Genomic DNA, 23,281 nt, shown 5'->3' on the forward strand with positions numbered 1-23,281 from the left:
GAGACCTTAAAGGTCGTAACTGTTGTAAGGCATAAAACTTCTGTGTGTGAGTTGGAGTGCATGTAGTAGCTCTGTAGTGTTATATTTGTAGGAGTTCTAAATTAGGGTGCCTTCGGCTAAACAACTGTGTCGCCCATGTGGAAACTAATAGGCTCATCCAGAGGCATCTACAATGTAAGGGCCAAAGAATATTGAGTCTCCACTATCTCTTAGAATATAGATGGTCAATAACATCTCCTAATAAGGAAGGATCGATTAACACCACAAAGAAGATCAAAATCGTAAGCTCAAAAGGGCATCTATAAATATTATTTCCCCCACAGAAAAGAGGACAGACTATCATTTCCTTGCAGGGGGAACATACACGCGTGTACTTTTTGATTAGTATAGTGACGCCCACTGTGGGGCCTGGGTAAAAATAAATTGGGTTACATCCCTTTTTAATCACCATCACCTTTCCCATCGTACCCTCAATTCCTACACCTAGACATTTTTGCCATGGTCAACAAGAGAGCTCCATCTCATACGCTAGAAGGTACCAGCGGTACGGGTGATTCTGATGCCATGGAAGAGATGTGTGCCGCCATAGATGAGCTATGATGCCATAACCGGGTGTTAGAGGATGACGTCCACATCATCAAGCAACGCCAACATGATGTCAATACCCTAGAAGAGGTGGAAATATTGGATTTTTAGCCACTCTCAGAAGAAATATGAAGGACGCTTGTTCCCGAAGGTTTCAAACCTCTCTCCTAGGCCAAGTTTGATAGATGCAACAATTCCTATGAGCATGTAGCCTCTATCATCACTCAAATGGCCATCATAGGAGCGTGAGACTCTCTAAAATGCAAGCTATTATCAGGCACTTTTAGAGATGTTGCCCTCAGATGGTACATGAGTCTTCTCGTGCCTTCATTAATAGCTATCAAAAACTAGTAAAGAAGCTGGTACCCCAATTCACCGCCAATCGTCGCGGGAAGATGTCCACCACTAGCCTGTTTAACATTTGCTAGAGACTGTCAGAATTATAAAGAGACTACCTTGCCCGCTTCAATGAAGCAACCATTAGTGTCGTCCATCCGAACCAAGAAATATTCGTGGGGTGTCAAGTTTAACTAAATGTAAAATAAAACTTTCGTTGTTATATTTGATGTTTTTGCGTAAATATGAATTGAGTTAGTTTAACGCGACCATCCTTTTGAATTTATTACTTATAGAATAATTGTGATAAGGGAACTTATTGACCCACGCGCTTGACTTAATATAGAAGAAGTCGATGACTGTGTAGGGGTGACCGATTTCCCCAATTAGAGGCAAACCCTCGTTCCGAAATCGCGACACCGCGCTTACCTCATGGCCGCCTCTTCTTCCTCTCTCTCCTCCGATTCTTCCTCTCACCGTCGCAGGCGTCACCACCGTAGTCGCCGAGACCGCGACAAGGACTCCCTCAAGATCCGAAAAAAAACCAAGTCTCACTCCCAATCCAAACGGCGTCGCAAGCATCACCGCCACTCTTCCGATTCCGATGCATATTCTTCATCATCCCTCTCTGATTACTCCAGGTTCCAATTCAATTCCTCACATAATTAACTGATTGTTATTTCGTTTTTAATTTTTATTTCTCCGTACATACATGATTTGATTCTATGGTAAATTTAATTCAATTTACTATCCATTAATTTTTATATTAATAAGTTCTCAAATTCTATGGAGTAGAGATGGAGAAGTAGTTGATTCAACCTTTTGTATCTGTATATTGCTTACGTGTATGTTTGTATGTTTCAATTGGTTTTGAATTAATTGATTTTAGTTTAAAATAGTTGAATTTGAAGTGAGTCATGTTTCGATAAAAAAATTGATTCTGTGATGGATAAAAATTGATTTTTGATTGAATTGATTCTGGAAATTTATTTTGGTTAAAGGTGAGTTGTATGAAGATTGATTTGTGTTTGGATAACTTTATGCAAAATTGAGTTCAACAGGAAATTTCAATGTAAAAAACACTTTTAAACTATTCTAGCTTCAAGTAGAATCATTTTTGGAGGCAGAATCAATTCTACACTTCTATAATTGCATTTGGCTCTTCCAAAAACTAAACCAAACACACAAAAAGGAATTGAACGATAAATTTGTGTTAAAATCACGTTGGATTCCAAAAGCTGCTTTAAGATAGAATCAGTTCTAGAGGCAATATCAATTCTACATCTCTAGGATCATTTTTTATCCATCCAACATTATAACCAATACACTACGTTTAATACATTTAATTGTTTTTTCAAGGAATTTGAATTGTGGAGCTTAATGCTTGTTACTGTTTTATTTCGTTCACCATATAGACAAAACCTACAACTAACTGCGTCCTTTGTTGAGTTTCCCTTTATCGTTTTTCTATTTCACAATTCTGATTCTTATGTATTATTGATTATTCCTTCATTCATGTTTTTGTCCCCCCTTTACTTTACTATAGCTTTGGAAATATAATGTCTTAAAAATGTTCAGTGTTGATGGATTGTGTGTCTATCATCTTATGCAAAGACACTATAATTTTCAATAAGTGACTACTTTTCAGTGTTGCTGTATGTTGGTTTGTGCTATGAGTATAAAAAACTTAGTCATGATGCATTAATAATTTAATTAATCAATGGATTAATCTGGTTCATATAATAACACAATTTCTATTATACTACAGAAGTGAGAGTTCTTCTGATAGTGAGCATGAAACATCTCATCGTACAAAGAAGCACAAAAAGAGCGACAAACCTAAGAAGGTGATTTGCTTGTACTACAATCTTTACAATTTATCATTTTTTCATTATCTCACCTCCTCATTTCCCTGCTAGAATAAGGAAAAGGAACGAAGTAAAAGTCATCGCCATAAGAGACAAAAGCACAACCTAAAAGAGGTAGGTCACTTTTTGATACCTTGTCTTCTGCTGTTTGTTTATAAATAGTTTGGCATTCTTCATCTTTAAAGTTTCAACTCTTGTGGTGACTGAAATACCTACTCTTTGTGGGATACCTGATTTCATTTGCATCATCATCTTTTTTTTTTTGTTGTTGGATAGGAAAATGTTAGTATTTTCTCCTTCACCTGGGTTTGAACCCGAATACCCCAACTCATTTAGCCCGTATCAGTGTTATCCCGTATCAATGTTATCAAATAGCGGTGCCATGGCCGCTATGGTGGATGTACATGGCGGTTTTTGGGCTCGCCGCAATGGTAAATATTGGCCAATATTGCGGGTTCTTCTGCCATAATCTGCTATAACGACACTGCAAAGCGGCCGGTATGGCGGGATTTTGGCTCTCCGCCATGAACTGCCATCCGCCATCGATATCACTGGCCGGTATCCCAAACACTTGGGTTTGAACCTGGATCCTCCAACTCATTTAGCCCTTAGCCCAAAAACCAGCTGAAATACTCAACTCACCTATTTATATTAACATCTTGTTGGTAAACTTTAGTCAACTTGCTCAATCCTATTTGCTGGAAGTTTTTCTGCATGGATATTCATCCATTATAAGATTCATCAACTTAAGACACCCCTTAGCTCAAAAGCCAGGCGAACTACCCAACTCACTCATTTATATTACTCATCTAATCTCTCTGAAGCATGTACACCTCTAGGACTAAGCATGTAGTGGTGTCCGACACTCGTATGACAATGCACATGTTAGAAAATTCTAAGTGTCCTAATTTTTTTCACTCTTTCCTATGCTTTGACGATGCAATTTGGATCGATGTCCGACACCTGTATGACACTTATACGGCACATGTCAAGACAACTTAGACAAGTGTCCAATTTTTTTTTTCTTTGCTTCAACCCAACTTAGATACTTTTTTGACATATCTTAGACTCGTGCTCGGATTAAAGATGTGTCAAAGCAATGCTGAGAAATGAAGGGTTAAAGATATTAAATTTGATTGTAGTATTTTTAGCATTTTCGATAATAGATGAATAAATAGAAGTCAAATACATATCTAATCTAAGAATTTTTAATGAAATAAATTGCTCAATTTAGATGCACATGTATAGATTTTGATTTTCAATTTAAACATTTTATAAATAATATCAATATTTATTTAATTATAATAAAGCATATACATGTAGCAGTGTCGGTCTCGGTGTTGCCATGTCCGTCTCGGTGTCTGCGGTTCATAGGTCTAATGTCCTTGTTCCTTTTCTCTAACTAAAATTTGCATAATACAGAGAGAAAAATTTAATTCATGTATGTTTAGTAGATTCCAGTCTGAGATGCTTATGATACTTCCATCTTATTTTATGTTTTGGCTCTTTGAAATTGGAGCTGGATCTGTGACATGTCTGGGCGCTTGATTGACTTGCTTGAATGTTGTTTCTTGGTCGGGTTTTTCCTGGTAATGGGAGTTTTATATAGAAACAGAGTGGTGAAAGGAGCAGCAGCCCTGTTCAGCTTTCAAAGGTATTTTTATATAATTATTATCTATCTCATTCCAGTTTCAGCTTTAAAAAAATGGATTTTTTCTTTGTATTTTTGAAAATAGATTTTCTAAAACCGTTTTTCAAAATATTACAAGTTTTTTTATATTCGTTTTTTCTAAAATGAAACATTAATTTTGACGTCTTATAACATAAACATACATAATTGAAGACCAAAACTTAGTCAAAATCATAATTTTTTCAAAAAGTTGTATTTCAAAAATGATTTTTATGAAAATTTATTTGAAATAGCTTCAAAATTAAGTGATTTTTTGAAATTTTGATATCCAAATTTTTTGACCATAAATAGATGAAATACCTAAAATCACATTTTAAGAATAACTATTCAAACAAAATTTTCATTTGAAGCTTTTATAAAAAGTTTCTTTGTAAAAATTTTTTTCACAAAATTTGGTAACACTATAAAAATCATTATTATTTAAAGCCAAAACAAACGGGCCCTATAGTCAATACAAAATTACAAATGCTTACTTATATAGTTCTTCATTTTGATAGTTTTTTGTATTTGATCAGTTTTTAGGGCGCAAAAAAGATGATGGCGTCCGTCGCAGTGCTGTATCTGGCAAGAAGGTATTATAAGAGTAGTATTTGACTGATATCTTTTTCTTGGATCCTGTTAGTTGCAGTAGCAATATTGAGTTGAGTCTTCCTTTTGTTTCATTTTAGATTCTTCTCAAACTGGATAAAACAAAGGAAGATAAGGAGGCCGAGAGCAAGAGAAATGAACTGCTAAACTTTTTGAATGCTAGTTTTGATTAGCATTGAGAAGGTATAGATTTGTTGGAGAGTTCAACAAAATCAGCAAAAAAACCAATTTTACCATCTTGGGTGCTTAATTATTTTGCTATTATCAGAACCAAGCAATCTACCGTTACATGTGGGTGGGTTGTGGTTAAATTGTGTTTATAACTGAGACTGATTGAGTTTATGGATTCTTCTTTCATGGATTTGGTGATGAGCTTTTGTAGGATGACAACGTTTTACATGAATCAAATGATGTTATAATATTGAATCAAAACTATATTTCTGTCCATATCAAGATTTTTTTGAATATTTTTTTATAGTTTTTTAGGTCTTCCTCTATCTCTAATGTTTTGATTATCCTTACCATAGGTGTTACTCTGACTGTTACTCTAAGTGATAGTTTACTTTGACTATTTCCTATATTCATTTTTAGTGAAGATAGAAAATGGAGGTAAAACTATGTTTGCATATATTTTAGGAAACATTCTCTGTAGAAATATTTTCAGATAACAGGCTGAAAATGAAAATAAGGCTGAGAATGAAAATAAGGAGTTGTTTTCTTAGGAAAATGCAGTGGCAAATAATGTATTCATAATAAGAATGGGTGATCTTCACTGAGTATGGGATCAATTACCCGATTATATAAAAATGTTAATTCGAGCATGCGGTGCTTTGAATTGTGGTACCGGCTGTAGCTCTCTTGTTGCCAATGGTGGCACACAGGTATATAATAGAATGGTCATAAGAAAAGATGCTATGATTCAGAGTTTTCTCTCCTTGCTAATGGTGGAACACTGGTGTATAACAGAATGGTAATAAAAGATGCTGCGATATGGTGGAGGCACTGTACAATGGCAACGCAGATTGTAAGGTAGAGGTACTGAATCCATTCAACCGTTGTTTCTGGTGGGTTCCTCTCCATTGTTCCATCTCATTTCTCCTTGGCTCTTATTCATGTTAAATTTCTCTTTTTTTATTTGGCAAGGGTTTAGTCGAAGATGCCATTGAAGTTGTGGTTTCTCTAGTGTTGGGATGGTGACTGTGAGTGGTGTGCGTCAAAAGGTTGCAGGCCATTGTAGTAGTAATTTGTAGTTTTGTGAAAGTGCGAAGATGAATGAGAGAAAAATCATTTTTCCGATAACTTGAATGCAACAAACATATATTTTTTATTTTCTTGTTTATTATTTGAAAATAAATTTGAAAATGAAGATGGTATTGTTGAATGGTTCTAATTACTTGTTTAAATGATGGAGTCAAATACAAAGATGAAGATGGTATTGTTGAATGGTTCTAATTACGATTTATGGAAGGGTAAGATGAAATATTTATTATTTGTGAAGAAGTAACATTTACCGGTGTTTAGTTTCACAAAGTCGGATTCTGAATCTGATGAAGAATGGGAATTTAAACATCAACATGTATGATTTTATTCAAAAATATATATAAGATAATGTTTATAATCATATTGCTAATGAGACACATGCAAAAACTTTATAGGAAAAGATAGAGTCCTTGTATGCCTCTAAATCAGGGAATAATAAATTGTTCTTGTTGAATAGTTTCATAAGTTTGAAATATAAGGATGTCCGGAATGGATATTAAATTTGATGAACTTTTGTTGAATAGTTTCATAAGTTTGAAAGATAAGGATGTTCGGAATGGATACTAAATTTGATGAACTTTTGAGACTATTTCTATTGCTATCTTTACCAAAGTCTTGGGAGACGTTTCGAGTTTCTATTACAAGTTCTGCTCCTAGAGGTGTCGTTTCTTTGGAAACGGTTAAGGGTGGTATGCTTAATGAGGAGATAAGAAGGAAGTCACATGGTTCTTCATCTCAATCCGTTGTCACTGAAAAATAGGGGGATAAGTCAGAAAAAGGAACCTAAGGGTGGTTGAGAGAATAGCAGAAGCAAGTTCAAGCCATGGTACAAGAATCTGGGGTGTCATTATTGTCACAAAACATGACACGTACAAAAGTATTGTTATCAGCGGAAAAAGAATACCAAAGGCAAGAAAGGTAAGTCTAAACAAAGAGACCATGATGATCATGATGATCATCGTGTTACTACTGCTACTAGTGATGATCTTATTATTCTTCGTGCTCATGAGTCTGTAAATATTGTATCAGACGAGAGCATATGGATAGTTGACAGTGGTATTACATTGCATGTTACACCAATGAAGGATTTCTTCACATCTTATACTTCTGATGACTTTGGAGTGTTGAGGATGGGTAATGATGATGTATCTAAGGTAATTGGTGTTGGTGATGTTTGCTTGCAAACTAACATGGGAATGCAATTGTTGCTTAGAGGTGTCAAACATGCTCCAGATGTCAGCTTTAATTTGATCTCTATGCATATGCTTGATGATTGTTATGATAATCACTTAGGTTATGGAAAATGGAAACTCAACAAAGGTAACTTGGTTGTGCCTAAAGGGGAGAAACTTTCTAAATTGTATTGGATAAAAGCTTTGGTTGTTAGGGACAATGTGAATGCTATCGACATGAAAGCATCTTTGTGGCACCGAAGACTTAGTCATATTAGTGAAAAAGGGCTAAATATTTTGGCCAAAAAGGATGTTCTTCAAAGATTAAAGAATGCTAATTTGGAGTAGTGCTCTCATTGCATGGCTGGTACACAGGCTATAGTATCTTTCAAGAGACATCCTCCCTCAAAGAAGTCAAAGTTGCTTCAATTAGTACATTCTGATGTTTGTGGTCCATTAAAGGTTAAATCCTTTAGTGGTGCACTTTATTTTGTTATCTTTATTGATGATTGTTTCAAGAAACGATGTGTTTATACCTTGAAGACAAAATACCAAGTGTTGGAGAAGTTCAAAGAATTTCATGCTTTGGTAGAGAGGCAAAAAAGCGAGAAGCTGAAATGTGTTCGTTCTGATAATGGTGGTGAGTATTGTGGACCATTTGATTCCTATTGTAAACAACATGGTATTGCACATGAAAAGAATCCTCCTAAAACTTCTCAATTGAATGATTTAGCAGAGAGGATGAATCGAACACTGGCTGAGAGAGTAAGGTGTATGCTCTCTGAAGCTAAGTTGCCAAATAATTATTGGGGTTGAGGCACTTTACACGACGATGCTTGTTCTTAATCGCATTCTTACTGTTGATTTGAACAATGAAGTTTTAGAAAAAAATCTGGTTTGGAAAGAATGTCAAATATGATCATTTGAGAGTTTTTGGTTGTAAGGCTTTTGTGCATATTCCAAAGGATAAAAGATCCAAGTTAGATGCAAAGTCAAAACAATGTATATTCATTAACTATGGGAAAAATTAGTTTGGTTACAGGTTGTATGATCCTGTAGGGAAGAAGCTCATTCAAAGCCGTGATGTGGTGTTCATGGAAGACCAAAACATTGAAGACATTGATAATATAGAGAAGACTACACCCAAGAAAGATATCAGTTTATCTAATGTTGATTCAGTTTGGTTGCCTAGTCATAACATAGATGCTATTGGTGGTGATGATCATAATGGTGAGCCATATGATTATGTTCATGATTAACAACTTGGAGATGAGAAAAATATTCTAACTAATGATGATGAAGGGGAGAGAGATATGTCACATGATGAGAATCTTAGTGAAGCTCCAGAATCATCTCAAGTTCAACTTAGGAGGTCTATCAAGCAGAGACAACCTTCTACAAGGTATAATTCTGATGAGTATGTGACATTGACTGATGAGGATGAACTTAAGTGTTTTCAAGAGGCCATGGAAAGTGATGAAAATAAAAAGTGGTTGGATGCAATGCATGATCAGATGAAATCATTGCATTATAATCACACTTATGATTTAGTGAAGATGTCTAAAGGCAAAAGGGGTTTAGAAAATAGGTGAAATTTATAGAGTTAAACAGGAGAGCAACTCTAAGTCTCAAAGGTATAAAGCTAGATTAGTGGTGAAAGGTTTTCGTCAAAGAAAGGGTGTTGATTTTAATGAGATTTTCTCACCTGTTGTAAAGATGTCATCAATTAGAAACTGTGTTGAGTTTGGTTGTTACTCTTGATTTATAGGTTAAGCAAATGGATTTGAAACAACCCAATGGTTTTCAAGTTAAAGGAAAAGAAGATAATGTGTGCAGATTGAGAAAAAGTTTATATGGGTTAAAGCAAGTTCCAAAATAATGGTACAAGAAGTTTGAGAATGTTATATGTGATCAAGGATATCATAAGACTACTTCAGATCATTGCGTCTTTGTTAGAATAACGATGACTTTATTATCCTGTTGTTATATGTTGATTATATGCTTATTGTAGGGAAAAATATTTATAACATTGACAGGTTAAAGAAGAAGTCGGGAAAGTCATATGCCATGAAAGACATTGGAGCAGCTAAACAGATTCTTGGCATTAGAATCATGCGTGACAAAAAGACGAAGAAACTTTGAATGTCATAAGAACATTATATCGAAAGAATGCTACAAAGATTCAAAATGGAAAAATCTAAGGCGGTAAGCACTCCTCCTGCTACTCATTTCAAGTTGAGTTCTAATCAAAGTCCTTCAAGTGAAGATGAAGCGTTTTATATGAAATGTGTTCCTTATGCATCTGTTGTGGGTAATTTGATGTATGCATTGGTGCATACAAGACCAAATATAGCAGACGTTGTTGGTACAATTAGTAGATTTTTGTCAAATCTAGGTAGAAAGTAATTGAACGTTGTAAAATGAATTTTAAGTTATCTTCGCGGTAATACTTATATGAGGATTTATTTTGGAGGAGATAAGCCTACTCTGATGGGATAATCTGACTCTGATATGGCTGGAGACATTGATTTCAGAAAATCCACTTTGGGCTACATGATTAAATTTGTGGGAGAGCTGTAGCTTGGCAGTCTAGATTACATAAGTCTGTTGCATTGTCTACTCATCTCCGATTCTTTCACCGTAAGATCGATCTAAAATTTTGAGGGCATGTGCGCAACTCATGTATCTAACTTTTGACCGTTCAAAATTTAAAAACAAGGTTTAAGTTGAGAGATATGTGCCTCGCATTGGAACTGCAGATTTGGGTTATTTTAAAGCTTTTTGATTCTTATTTGTAAGTTAGTTTTGCTTTGTGATTTACGGTTGTTAGCACTTTTTTGTGAATCACTTTAAGATTCTCTTGTACCGTTATTGATTATAGTGGAACTATTTATTTGGTCATGATGACTCGTAGTTTTTACTCTCATATTGAGGGGTTTTCCACGTTAAAAATATTGGTGTTCTTTTGTACGTTTATTTTTTTGATTTACCATTTTATATTTGTTGTTGATCCTCAAGGTTCTTATAAGTGTAGAGAATTTTATATCCGCTGCATACTGTGTCTTAATTTCCCATCATATAGATGCATAGAATTTCGGAAAGCTTGGGGCTAAAGCAAGAAAAATGTATGAATTTTTTTTTTTGATAATAGCTCAACCATCAAATTGAGCAAAAATTCCCATAGATAAAATAAATACTTAAGAAAATTTCTTCACCCACCTCCTAACCTTCTTGCCCACCCCTGGTGAATTTACCACAATACCCCTTGTTTCGGAAGTTCATTTCCGAAACTGTACTTTTTTTCTTAAAAAAGGTGTTTTCGGAAATGTATCTCCGAAAACGTGTTTTTTTTAATATAAAATATTGATTTCGGAGATGCATCTCCGAAATAAAGTTACTTTTCAGAAAATGTGGTGTTTCGGAAGTTCATCTCCGAACGCACCCCCCTTGGAGAATTCGGAAATGAACCTCCGAAAATATGTCTGGACAGAATAAAATGAAAAACAACAACAATTCGCTTTATTTAATCGGGTGAAGATTACAACGATAATATTACATAAAATTAAAGTTACATATTGTTGAACACGGGTAGGTGGGGATGAGAGAGTGGTGGGGAGAAAAAAAGGCTTCCAAATTTCAAAAGGTTTTTTTATTCTTTTAATAAAAATACGTACTACTGTAAGTAACAAATGACGGAGGAGGTGTAACCGGGGCCGGAACATATGACGGAGGAGGTGGATGTCCGGAGGAAGAAGAACCGGAGGTACGTCCACCGCGAGACAAAGGAGCCAATCAATGTAAGCTATAGTTTATCATTATCATCAGGGGACGTCATTACAAAAAATTGGGAAAAAGATCTTATTATTTTTAATCTTGATTTTTTAGAAATGACGTCCCCAGATGATAATGATAAACTATAGCTTACATTGATTGGCTCCTTTGTCTCGCGGTGGACGTACCTCCGGTTCTTCTTCCTCCGAACATCCACCTCCTCCGTCATATGTTCCGACCCCGGTTACCACTTCCAAAAACTAACATGATAAATCCAATACAAAAACACTGTGCGATACAATCCGAAATCAGAACAAAACAAAACAAAACACGTCAAACAAAACAAAAACATGTTATTCTGCCCGACGAGCGTTACAAAATACACATCAAACAAAATAAAAACACGTTATTCTTCCCGACGAGCGAACTCCTCCGAATGAAGATAATTATACCAATCCTCATCCCACTCAGTATCAGAACCATCAGCGTTGATCACGCCTGAAGGCTGAGCCTGCACGTCCGAGCCATGGACCCCCAGGGGACGAGAAGCAGAACCAGTTAAAAGCTTCTTCTTCTCCTTCACCTCCTTCACCTCTTTCACCTCCTTCTTTGAAGAACCCTTTCTTCCCTTAGCGCCCTCTTTAGAAGACGCAGTCCTGCGTGCTGGTTGGTTGCCTGACATGTTCCTATAAACAATTGAAAACGATTAATATGCATAGACAAAATAAAAAACAAAAAAATTTGAACTTCTGATACATTTCGGAAGTTCATTTCCGAAAACTAGGATGGAGGTGTTTTCGGAAATGAACTTCCGAAACACCCCTGCGATGGAGTTTTCTGCAAATTCCATGACAGACCCCTAAACCAAACTTCAAACCAAATCAAAATGCTTCTAAACAACCTAAATACTACTAACAATCTAACCATATATCATTTATGCAATTAAAACCCTAAATAACATGCATTTCAATAATAGATCTAAAAATTTCAAAACTTACAAAGTGTTAGGATTGAGGGCTTTTGAATGTTGTTTAGCAGTGTGATTGGAGCCTTGATGCAGCTTTGGAATTCTGTTTGCACAAATTTTCGCCTTTGCCACTTTTTGTTTTGATTTAGGGTAAATGATTGGGGGAGGGGGAGTGTTTTGATAAATCTGCAGAAATCGCAGTATTTCAGAAATGAACTTCCGAAATAAGTCAATTTTTTAAAAAAAAAGACGCTTTCGGAAATGAACTTCCGAAGCAGGGGTATTTTGGAATTTTCGCTGGGGGTGACCCCCATAGGGAGGTGGCCAAAGAAATTTTCAATACTTAAACATATGATTTTACTTTCTAAGGAACTTGTGCATAATCAGATGGTAGATGTGATGACAAAACCTTTGAAGATTGCTATTCGAGAGGTTTAGAAAGCTACTTGGAGTATGTAGAATCCCGCAAGTAGTTTAGTTCTAATTTTTGCACTGTTAATTTGTTGTAATCTAGTTGTTTACACAACTTGAGTTTAAGAGGTTTTGTTAATTGTAAAGTTTTTGAGTTAATGGCCAAAAGTTAAGTTGGTTGGAAAGTGTTATTTCATCTGCCTCAAATTATAAGTTATTTTATAAAAAAAAAAATTCTAAGTCACTTTACAATTCTAATATATTATTAATGATATTTTTTCTAATATGTTCTCTATTATTTATTATTGTTTCTTCTTCCGATTCTCGTAATTTCTCTTTTCTCTATAATTAATAAAAAAAATTGTAAATTCAAATATTAATTAATTTTTCCAATGTAATATTAATTGTATTTTTTAATTTATATAAAATACCTAAAACATCTTATAATTTGTGATAGAAAATATATTAGTTATAACAGATTTTTCAACAATTGACTTTCTAACCTTGTAATCAATTTATAAATTGGCATATTAGGCAAATAAATGAATGAGATTGAATGCAATTTATTGAATCTAACAGGGACAACCCTATGTAACCGAAACGAAAAAATGGAAAGAAAGGTAAACATAAAAACTACTGTATAATTACATATTAGAAATTAGAATTAAGGATGATAATATGTCAGGATGATATGTTTATTAAAAATTGTTAGATTTAAATATAAAAATAAATCTTATGACTTATTTAATTAAATAGACCAAATTTAAACTATAAAAAAATCTACAAAATTTAATACTAGTATTATATATATTTTAAAATTTTAAACAAGAATTATGAATAGTTATGCATTATTTAAAATTTTAAAATTTTTATTAAATCAATCAAAGTACACATTTTTTTCTAACACGAGTAATGATGAAAAGTGTTTATAAATAGTCCAAACAAGAGCAGCGGTTTGCTCATATAACTCAGCTTGAGCATGCAATGACTTCAATTTCACCTATTGCTTCTTGTTTTCTCTTTCTCATTCTTTCTCTCTTCTCTTTTTCTTTTCTTCCTCATTCTGAATGTAATCATAACCACCACCCTCCCTCTGCTACTCACAAAAAAGAGATGGAAGGAATAGAACACAGAACAGTTGAAGTGAATGGCATCAAAATGCATATCGCCGAGAAAGGCAAAGAAGGACCTGTTGTTTTGTTCCTTCACGGCTTCCCTGAATTATGGTACACTTGGCGCCACCAGATTGCAGCTCTCGGCTCCCTCGGTTACCGTGCTGTGGCTCCCGATCTCCGCGGCTACGGCGACACTGAAGCTCCAGCTTCAGTAAGCAACTACACAGGTTTTCATATAGTAGGTGACCTTGTTGCTCTCATCGACTTACTCGGAGTGGAACAAGTATTCCTTGTTGCTCATGATTGGGGTGCTATCATTGGTTGGTACCTTTCCATGTTTCGCCCTGAAAAAATCAAAGCCTATGTGTGTCTCAGTGTTCCCCTCCTCCATAGAGACCCCAAAATCCGGACCGTAGATGGCATGCGTGCTTTTTACGGTGACGATTATTATATCTGCAGATTTCAGGTCATTTCCATTTCTTTAATTTTAATTATAACTGTTTATTGACACATGATATCATACTGTTTTCGATCGGAATCACAGGAACCGGGCAAAATAGAAGCTGAGATAGCTGAAGTTGGCACTGCATATGTGCTGAAAGATATCCTCACAGCTCGGAAACCTGGTCCTCCAATCCTTCCAAAGGGGGAGTATGGAACCGGATTCGACCCGAATACCCCGGACACTTTACCATCTTGGCTCACAGAAGATGATCTTGCTTATTATGTCTCCAAGTTTGAGAAAACTGGCTTCACCGGAGGATTGAACTATTATAGAAATTTGAACCTGTAATGCTTTGATTCTCTGTACTCCACAGGTCTATATTGACATAATTCTAATGACAGCAAAATTATTACTTGTATTGCAGAAATTGGGAGCTGATGGCACCATGGAATGGAGTGAAAATCCAAGTGCCTGTGAAATTCATTACTGGTGAGTTAGACTCCGTATACACCTCGCTTAACCTATCGGAGTATATATTTGGTGGAGGATTCAAGGAAGATGTGCCCAATTTGGAGGAAGTGATTGTGCAAAAAGGTGTGGCTCACTTTAATAATGAAGAAGCAGCTGAGGAAATCAATAAACACATCTATGATTTTATCAAGAAGTTTTGAGATGCTATGCAAATGAAATAATCATATTTAGTGATAAAACTTAAATTAAATAATAACGAGAAATAGTTATAAATAAGAAGTTTCTCCTTTTCTTACTAGTTTTTTTTAGTGATAAAAGCTTACAATATTACAACAAAGTATTTTATGAACGTAAAAACTTAGCATGTTTAGGCTAAAATCTTATTTATCTAAGGGTTAAATATGTTTTTTTTTTTTAATAAATAACCCAAAATTTAGTTTTAGTCCCTATAAAAATTTCTTTCAAAAAATGGTCATTCTAAAATTTTCCGTCCACAATTTTAGTCCATGCAGTCAGTTTGGTCTAGCGGGAGCTGACGTGGCTCGCTACGTAGCACGCCACGTCACTTAAAGTCAACATTTGTGCTTGACTACAAAAATTGCAGTAGATTGCGGGGGTTACAAACCTCCCTAAATTCCTTCTATTCAAACATTCTAGCCAACATGTATATTTCTCACCTGTTGTAAATCCACCAATAACATCTTCCTCTTCTCTCTTTGTTTTCCTCTGTTTCTAATAATAATGCTTACACACACTGATACAAATATTGCTACATTTGAGGAAAGACATAAACCTAAAAAATAATGCTCTGTTTTTTATACTTATAGTTCAAAAAGAGCATAAAGACACAAACCTCAAAAATAATCCACCAATAGTTATCTTGGTCAAGTTCTTCAACATGTTTGGAGTTAGCAAGAAGCTGATTATTCTAATTGGGTTTTGTTTGCTCACAATTTTTCTGTTCATGGGACTGATATTTTCAACATATTTTGTCAAATGAATCACTTGAATTGTGCAAGTAAGGTGTTTGATCAAATGGTAAAAAGTGTGTACTCTTTACTTCTATGTATGTATTGTCTACCCCAATAGCATAAGATAAATGGTGATATTTCATGTAGTATGATGTTCGCCTCTTTTCTTGCAATTATGCGGAAGAATCTATAATAGTTGGCACCTAATCAAAATTGAGTCCACATTTTAAATTGTGTCTACTAAATGAACGTGATTAGTTTCAATTGATTATTCAATTCAATGGTAATTTACGATGGTGAAGTAGCCACAGAAGACAAATGGCTTGAAGCCAAGTTTCTTTCCTGAAACAATAAGTTGTTAGCATAATAACATTGATACAAATGAAATGCTTATATATTGCTAGTCAAAGGATTAAATATTGCTAGACAAAGGAAACCTTACATATTCAATTGCAGAAATCTTCGTAAAATTGTTGTAAGATAAATCTCTGAAAGAAAGTATATAGATAAATTAAATTTTAATTCTTCATATCTCAATTATACTACTTGAGATTAATAACAATAAAGTGAACTAAAAAAAATATAATACATAGTGTAATTTAAAAAACCATTCTAGTTTACGTTTTCATCTTGTAAAGATAAAATATACTACCTTATAGAATCATCATGTCATTATAAGTTAATAAAGTGTTTTTTTTGGCCTGATAGTGATGCTCTAATAGCAAGAGGTGCTCCAGTTACTCTTTGATGCCAAAATTTCTTTTTAGCATTTAATCAAACAGTTGGTGAGCATAATCTAAATGGTCACACTTACCGTGCATGTTCAACCGATTATTAGTGAGAAAAAGATCATTTTGAATTGTGGGGTGTTTGTTAAATATGTAATGGTCCAATACTTCAATGCCATAGTTTAATAGATAATTTTTTTGAGCAAAAGCATGGAACAGAAAGGCATGGTTTGCAGAGATAGAGAATGGTGAGTGTAATTATCAAGTGAAAGTGCTTCTTTAAGATAGCTTGATACCATATTCGAAGAAAATTGGGGAGGTTTATAACCCCCACAATCCAATGCAGTTTTTTGTATTCAAATTTTATTTTGACTTTAAGTGACGTGGCATGTGACGTGACGTGCCACGTCAGCTTCTGTTTGTCCAAATAGACGGTAGGGACCAAAAATATAGACGGAAAATTTTAGGAGGACCATTATTTGAATTTTTTTTATAGGAACTAAAATTGAATAATGAGTTATTTACAGGGATTTCTAACCTATTTAACCCTTTATCTAATAATAAACATAATTTTTAGTATATTTTTATGATTTGATATTTCAAACACATTACATAATAAATACTTATTCAATTACAAAACTTGTTTCTTAATAGTGATTTATAACCTATATTCCAGTGGCGGAGCCAGAAATTTTAGGGAGCCTGGGCAAAAATTTTACACTTTATTTTTACTAATTTTATACTCTGTTTCTACTAATTTTGCCCTTGATTTTGTCTAAAAAATTTGCCATTGATTTTGTCTAAAAATTTTGCCCCCTATTTTTACTAATTTTGCCCTATATTTTGTCTAAAAATTATTAATTTTGCCCTTGGTATTGTCTAAAAATCGACTATTAGGTGGGGGAGTATACAACGAAAGGAGGGGTTGAGCCCGGGCGCGTGCCCGGGCTGGCTGGGCTATAGATCCGCCCCTGCTATATTCATTTCATAGTTGTTCAAAGAATAAAAATTACTTGCCACAAAAATAATTAAATAATAATAAAAAAATTTTAATGGATAATAAAATATTCATAATTACATAGTCCAAATAACTTATAAAAGATTCATTAATCATATACGAAAACTATATACTCCGAAGAAAAAAACTAAATTACCCTGATGTTTATACAGGCTGCCACGTGGATGCCCTCATTGTATTTTTTTTTATTTGTTACACAACACATCAGTTTATTCATTATTTTGGTTTGTTTTCTACACTTCTTTTTGAAGCTGATGTCATAATAAAATACTTCATCTTATCTTATTTATAAGAAAAGTTTTACTTTTTAGGTTCATTGAAAAGACAATGTATCACTACCATTCTGCCTCTTTGAACTTGATTTACAAAAAGCATATGACATGCTCAACTGGAAGGCTATCACTACCATTCTGCTTGAGTTAGGCTTCCCAGAGCCTTTTGTTAATTGGATCATGATTGGTGTCTCCACTGTCTCTTATAGGTTCAACATCAATGGAGAGCCTTCCAATATTATGATGGCCAAAAGAGGTATAAGGCAAGGGGACCCCATCCCCCCTTACCTTTTTGTGTTGGTCATGGAATATATGAGCAGGCTTCTCCACAAAATGCAGTTAAACCATAACTTTAATCATCATTCCAGATGTGCAAAGCTGGATATAACTCATCTTGCATTTGCTGATGACATCTTGCTTCTTTCTAGGGGTGAAAGGAGATCTGTTGATATGCTGATGCAGACTATGAGTACTTTCTATAAATCCACAGGTTTGGTAGTGAATCCAACAAAATGGTATGCTTATTTTGGTGCAATTGAAGAGGATGTTAAGCAGAATATTCTAGAGAGTACAGGCTTTAATGAAGGTCAGCTGCCCTTTAGATATCTTGGCGTACCTCTCACCAGCAAGAAGCTTTCTCTGAACGATTACCTTCCCATTATTGAAAAAATCTTAAGCAAAATCCACCGTTGAAGTGCTAAGTTGCTGAGCATTGTAGGAAGAGTCCAGTTGGTTAAATCTGTGTGTACTACTATTGCAAACTATTGGTTGCAGTGTTATCCAAAGAATCTATACTGCTTATCGAATTTTCATCTGGACATGGGAGAGTCTCCCAATAACAAGAGTACTGTGGCCTGGGCTAAAATGTGTAAACCCATCAAGCATGGAGGATTGAACATCCTTAATTTGGAGGTGTGGAATCAAATAACCATGCTAAAGCTTCTATGGAATCTGTGTAAAAAGCAAGATTATCTCTGGGTGAAATGGATGCATTCCTACTTCCTAAAAGAGCACAATTTAATGATCATTGAGGTGAGTATGAGTATATTTTGGATTATCAAAGGGATAATGAAAGCCAAGTCTCGGTTACATGAGATACATAATTATTAGACAAGTAGCTTGAATTCCAACAGATTTAGCATGGGGACTATTTACAAGTTGTTGCACAATGCTCAAGATTCTGTTGATTGGTATGATATTGTTGTAGGGAATAATGCTAGACCGCGGGCTATCAATTGTTTATAGCTGGCTTGTCATAGACGGTTGGCAACGAAAGATCGTTTGGCTAAATGGGGGATTATTGAGGATGTTAAGTGTTGTTTTTGCAATGAGAATGAGACCTTGGACCACCTCTTCTTTGTTTGTAACAGGATAAAATAGATATGAATTGATGTTTTGAATTGGCTATGTGTTGTGCACTTACCACTCCCTTGGGCTGAAGAGATTATTTGGCTGATAACCTACTGTGGAGGGAAAGGCAAAAAAGTTTGGATCATGAAAATTGCGATTGCCGAAACAATTTATCAGTGTTGGCTTTATAGGAATGCTGTATGTTTTGGGAAGAGTATAGATAGAGATAATATAGCTATTGTAAATAATATTGTAGAGGCCATCATACATAGGAGTTGACATAGTCATAGATATCGTGAGTATACTGCACAAATTAATGATGCATAATTGATGCTTTAGGTTGGACCTTTTGGTCACCTTGTACCCTAACTGTTTTTTGAATTAATCAACATATTTTTATTGATTCAAAAAAAAAAAAGACAATGTATCTGACACATATATTGTCCAAATACATTAGTTACTCAATGTATCTAAAAAGTAATTTTTTTCTTATAAATAAGCTAAGAGTGAGTATTAATTATTTTTATTATCTTCCCAATGCAAGATTATCTAACCACATACTCAACCTTTCAAATCTAAAGATTTTGGCAGAAACACAAATCTTCCTTGGTTTGCATATTCAACACAAATATACCTTCCCCAAATTCAAAATCTCTCTCTCTCTCTCTCTCTCTCTCTCTCTCTCTCTTATTCTTTCTTCTCTCTTCCTTTACCTCTTTCAACCACTTCATTTCTTCTCTCTTTCGCTGCCTCTCTCTTCTTCTTTCTTTTCTCTTCCATTTATGCTTCAAATATGTTGTTTTTCTCTCTTTCCTTTTTTTTATTTACATTAATTTTTTTAGATCTGCGAAAAATATCAGTGATATTTTTCAGATCTGTGATATCTAACAAGATAGGTTTGGTTTTTAACTTCACTTTTTTTTTGTTTTCCAGGTTCTTCAGGCTTAATCTATGGGTTTCTAATTTTCTTCGTCGTCAGCAACACCAAATAATTCGTAGTTAAAATAGAAATGTATGATCATGAGAGAAATAGAATAATCGAAAAAGATAGGGTTTTCATTTTGTTGGTGTTGATAATTAAAAGAGATAAATTGTGGTTAAGTGATTGTGAGCTATGATAATTTTCTGAGTACTGTGATTAATTTGTTGAATTTTTAATGTTGTTCTTTGATATTTGATATATCTTTGAAGCTTGAAGCATTTTTACTTGGCCAGACTAAGAATAATTTTAAGTGGGGTGATTTTTTGTTGAAACTTATTTTTGTTTGATTTGCTATAGATTTGGAGATGAAAAAGCATATTGCAAGGTATTTTATTTCATTGATACATTTATTGATACATATATATTTATTTGAAGAATTTTGAAAAATAAAATGTTGGATCTGTTTCATATATTTCTTTGTTCATAATACATGTTTTGTAATATTAAATGCTCTGTGTCATTCATATTATATTGATGATACAATCTAATTAACTTGATTTTTGGTTTTCAAAAAAATATGTTATTGAACAAAGTTGTGAGGTTTTATCAACAATGGAAGAATAAAATGAAGAGTATTTCTTGCAAATTGATTTTTTGAGTGACAAAGCTAAGTTGTCTATAGACATAAAGTACCACAAAATGATATTAATTGACCTTTATTGTTAATATAATTCGTTGTTGTTCTAGCAGGTTGAAATAAAAAATTTGAACTCATTTGCATCAATTAGTAGGATCCTACTTTGTTTTCCAAAAGCATATCCATAACCATGCTTTGCTGAAAATCCTTACACTAATGTTCTCTCCTGCAATGTTGAGTATTGACTTTATAAGAAGACTAATACATGCAAAGTTTTTTTATAGGTTTATTTCTTTTCTTTACAGGTTCACCTCTCTAGCAAGTTGATCATTAATATTAGTATGTGTGATGTAGTTTTTCTGAGAAATTATTTATAATTTTGTATAATCATGTATATAAATATGCTAATTAAATTTAAATAGCGTTAAAATTTTTATTATTTACCAATTTTAAATTTTATTCAGTATAAATTTATTATTGGTAGAATTTTGTTATTGTTATAACTATTATCATTTGTTTTTAAATTTTGATCGTTAGTGTTTTAACCCGGTAAAAAGAAGGGAATATAAGGAAGAGACACAACACCATAGACAAACTACATTTAATATTTCATAAATGTTACTCTCTCTGTTTCTTTTTAAGTGTCGTTTTAGCAAAAAACTCTTCAACCAAGATAGTGGATTGTTAGAGTTATTTTTTTCTTTTATACCATTATTTATTTTCTCTTTCTAAATAAATTCAATCAAACACTCTCTCTTTTTTCAATAATTAACTGAGAAAATAATTAATTTTATGGAAAATGTGAAGTGGAGTTATTGAAAAAGTATAAGTATAATTGACAAATTATAACATTAAACTTTAAAACGACTCTTAGGGTCCGCTTGGTTCAATCGAGGGGAGGAGAGGGGAGGTATTTTTATCAAGGTGAGGGGAAGGGAGGGGAGAAATTTTAATTACATAAATGTTTGGTTCAAAATATGAAGGGGGAGGGGAGGGGAGAAATTTTATTTACAAATATGTTTGGTTCACAAGGATAGTAGAGGTATTTTAAAACTAATTTACATTTTTAACCTTGTAATTTTACTATAAAATTCACAATATTTATTATTTATAAGTATTCAATTTGATAACATAATTTTTTTTTTATAAAAACGTAACAGTTATAATATATAGTTTAAAAAATTATCGAATACAATAAAATCTAACAAAAATATTTCAATAGTTAAAAATTAACATAAAAATATATAATATAAAATAAAAAAATTAATTATAATTATAAGAAGAGTAAATATGTAAATATAATTATAATTAATATGAATTACCTCCCCTCTGAATCCCCCCAAATCGGAGGGGAGCAAAAAGTCTCAGAGGGAATTTGGTCCCCTCCATCTACCTCCCCTTCCCCTCTTAAAATTAGAACCAAACACATAAACTATTAAAAATCCCCTCCCCTCCATTTACCTCCAACCAAACGGACCATTAAATAGAAACAAAAAATTTCTTCTAAAACGACACTTAAAAAGAAACGGAGGGAGTAATAGAAAATATAATAATTTTATTTTGGTGAATTCTTATTTACCCAATACAAAAAGTTGGGTAGAGTTACCCTGAGTGTAAAATGTTTTGGAAACAAACAAAAAATATACTATTTAATAATTAATTAAATAAGATAAAATTAAATGTTGCAGTGTGATTGGTGGAAGGTACACTACCCAACTTTTTATGATGGGTAGAGAAGTTGTCCCCTTTTATTTTTAATGAAAAAATGAAATATTATTTTTTTATACATTATTTATTTTTATAATGTTTAAATATTTGATTATAACTTCTCTATCTATGTTATAAACTAGATTGTCACCCGCGCATTGCGCGGAAACTAATCATAAAATGTTTTTTATTTGTTTTTATTTTAAATTTAAGTTTTTGTAAAATAAAAATTAAACATTTTAATTCTTAAAAAAATTAATTTGTTATCAATCAAATAAAATATAAAATAATAATTTAAGTACACATAATAAGTTACTTGTTTTAAAGAATGTTAGAAATTTTTTCTTAAAATATGGAGAGAAAAATTAAATGGTAAATTTCTTTTCCTAAATCAAGAGATAATCATAATATTTCTTGCAATTATAACTTGTTGATAAAAGAAATCTGTCAATTTGCTTCCATTTTTATGAAATTTCTTTGCCTTTGACACCGTTGATTCTAGTTGTTATTCCCATATTTCATTTTAGATTGTTCTTGTTACAACAACTATCTTCATTTCGTTCTAAAAATCTGCCAATTATGAATAATAGATCAATCAATCTTAAAGAGAGAGAAATATTTGCCAATGTATATGACATTTCTTTTCATGTGATACTTTTGATTTTAGTTGTTAAACTCATATTTCATTTTAACAAATTGTTCTTGCCATAACAACTATCTTACAAATCTGCAAAACATAACAAAAATTTAAAATTGAATAGCAAATTATAAAAAAAAATATATAGATCAATCCTATAGGTTGAAATAGAAATTTATAGAAAATAGAAAAAATGAAATCAATTAAAAATAATAATATACACAACTCTCATATTTTCCTAAATAATGAAGATACCTTTTTTGCAACAATGGTGAAGATGACTTATTTTTCATGTCTTTGATTAATGTGTGACATTTTTTTATGAATTACATTTTTTTTAATGAAGAGCAATCTTATAAT

General features: G+C 33.2%; 3 protein-coding genes across 3 annotated transcripts; all 3 read left to right on the top strand.

The window, feature by feature from the left end:
- The first annotated feature begins 1,234 nt into the window (after window positions 1–1,234).
- On the top strand, window positions 1,235–5,514 carry LOC131610555 (uncharacterized). Its single transcript, XM_058882526.1, has 6 exons — window positions 1,235–1,562; window positions 2,690–2,768; window positions 2,841–2,903; window positions 4,399–4,443; window positions 4,995–5,051; window positions 5,148–5,514. Exons 1-6 carry the CDS (start codon window positions 1,354–1,356, stop codon window positions 5,238–5,240), a joined length of 546 nt encoding a protein of 181 aa, XP_058738509.1. The 5' UTR covers window positions 1,235–1,353; the 3' UTR covers window positions 5,241–5,514.
- An 8,114-nt stretch (window positions 5,515–13,628) lies between these two features.
- Window positions 13,629–14,981, top strand: LOC131612820 (uncharacterized). The gene is made up of 3 exons (XM_058884568.1): window positions 13,629–14,229; window positions 14,308–14,552; window positions 14,633–14,981. The coding sequence occupies exons 1-3, from the start codon at window positions 13,633–13,635 to the stop codon at window positions 14,877–14,879; spliced, it is 1,089 nt and encodes a 362-aa protein (XP_058740551.1). The 5' UTR covers window positions 13,629–13,632; the 3' UTR covers window positions 14,880–14,981.
- A 2,795-nt stretch (window positions 14,982–17,776) lies between these two features.
- Window positions 17,777–19,043, top strand: LOC131615023 (uncharacterized). Its single transcript, XM_058886543.1, has 3 exons — window positions 17,777–18,254; window positions 18,387–18,700; window positions 18,876–19,043. The coding sequence occupies exons 1-3, from the start codon at window positions 17,777–17,779 to the stop codon at window positions 19,041–19,043; spliced, it is 960 nt and encodes a 319-aa protein (XP_058742526.1).
- The last annotated feature ends 4,238 nt before the right edge of the window (window positions 19,044–23,281 follow it).

The sequence above is a fragment of the Vicia villosa genome, linkage group LG6 (assembly GCF_029867415.1).
Source record: "Vicia villosa cultivar HV-30 ecotype Madison, WI linkage group LG6, Vvil1.0, whole genome shotgun sequence".
NCBI classification, from domain to species: Eukaryota; Viridiplantae; Streptophyta; class Magnoliopsida; order Fabales; family Fabaceae; genus Vicia; species Vicia villosa.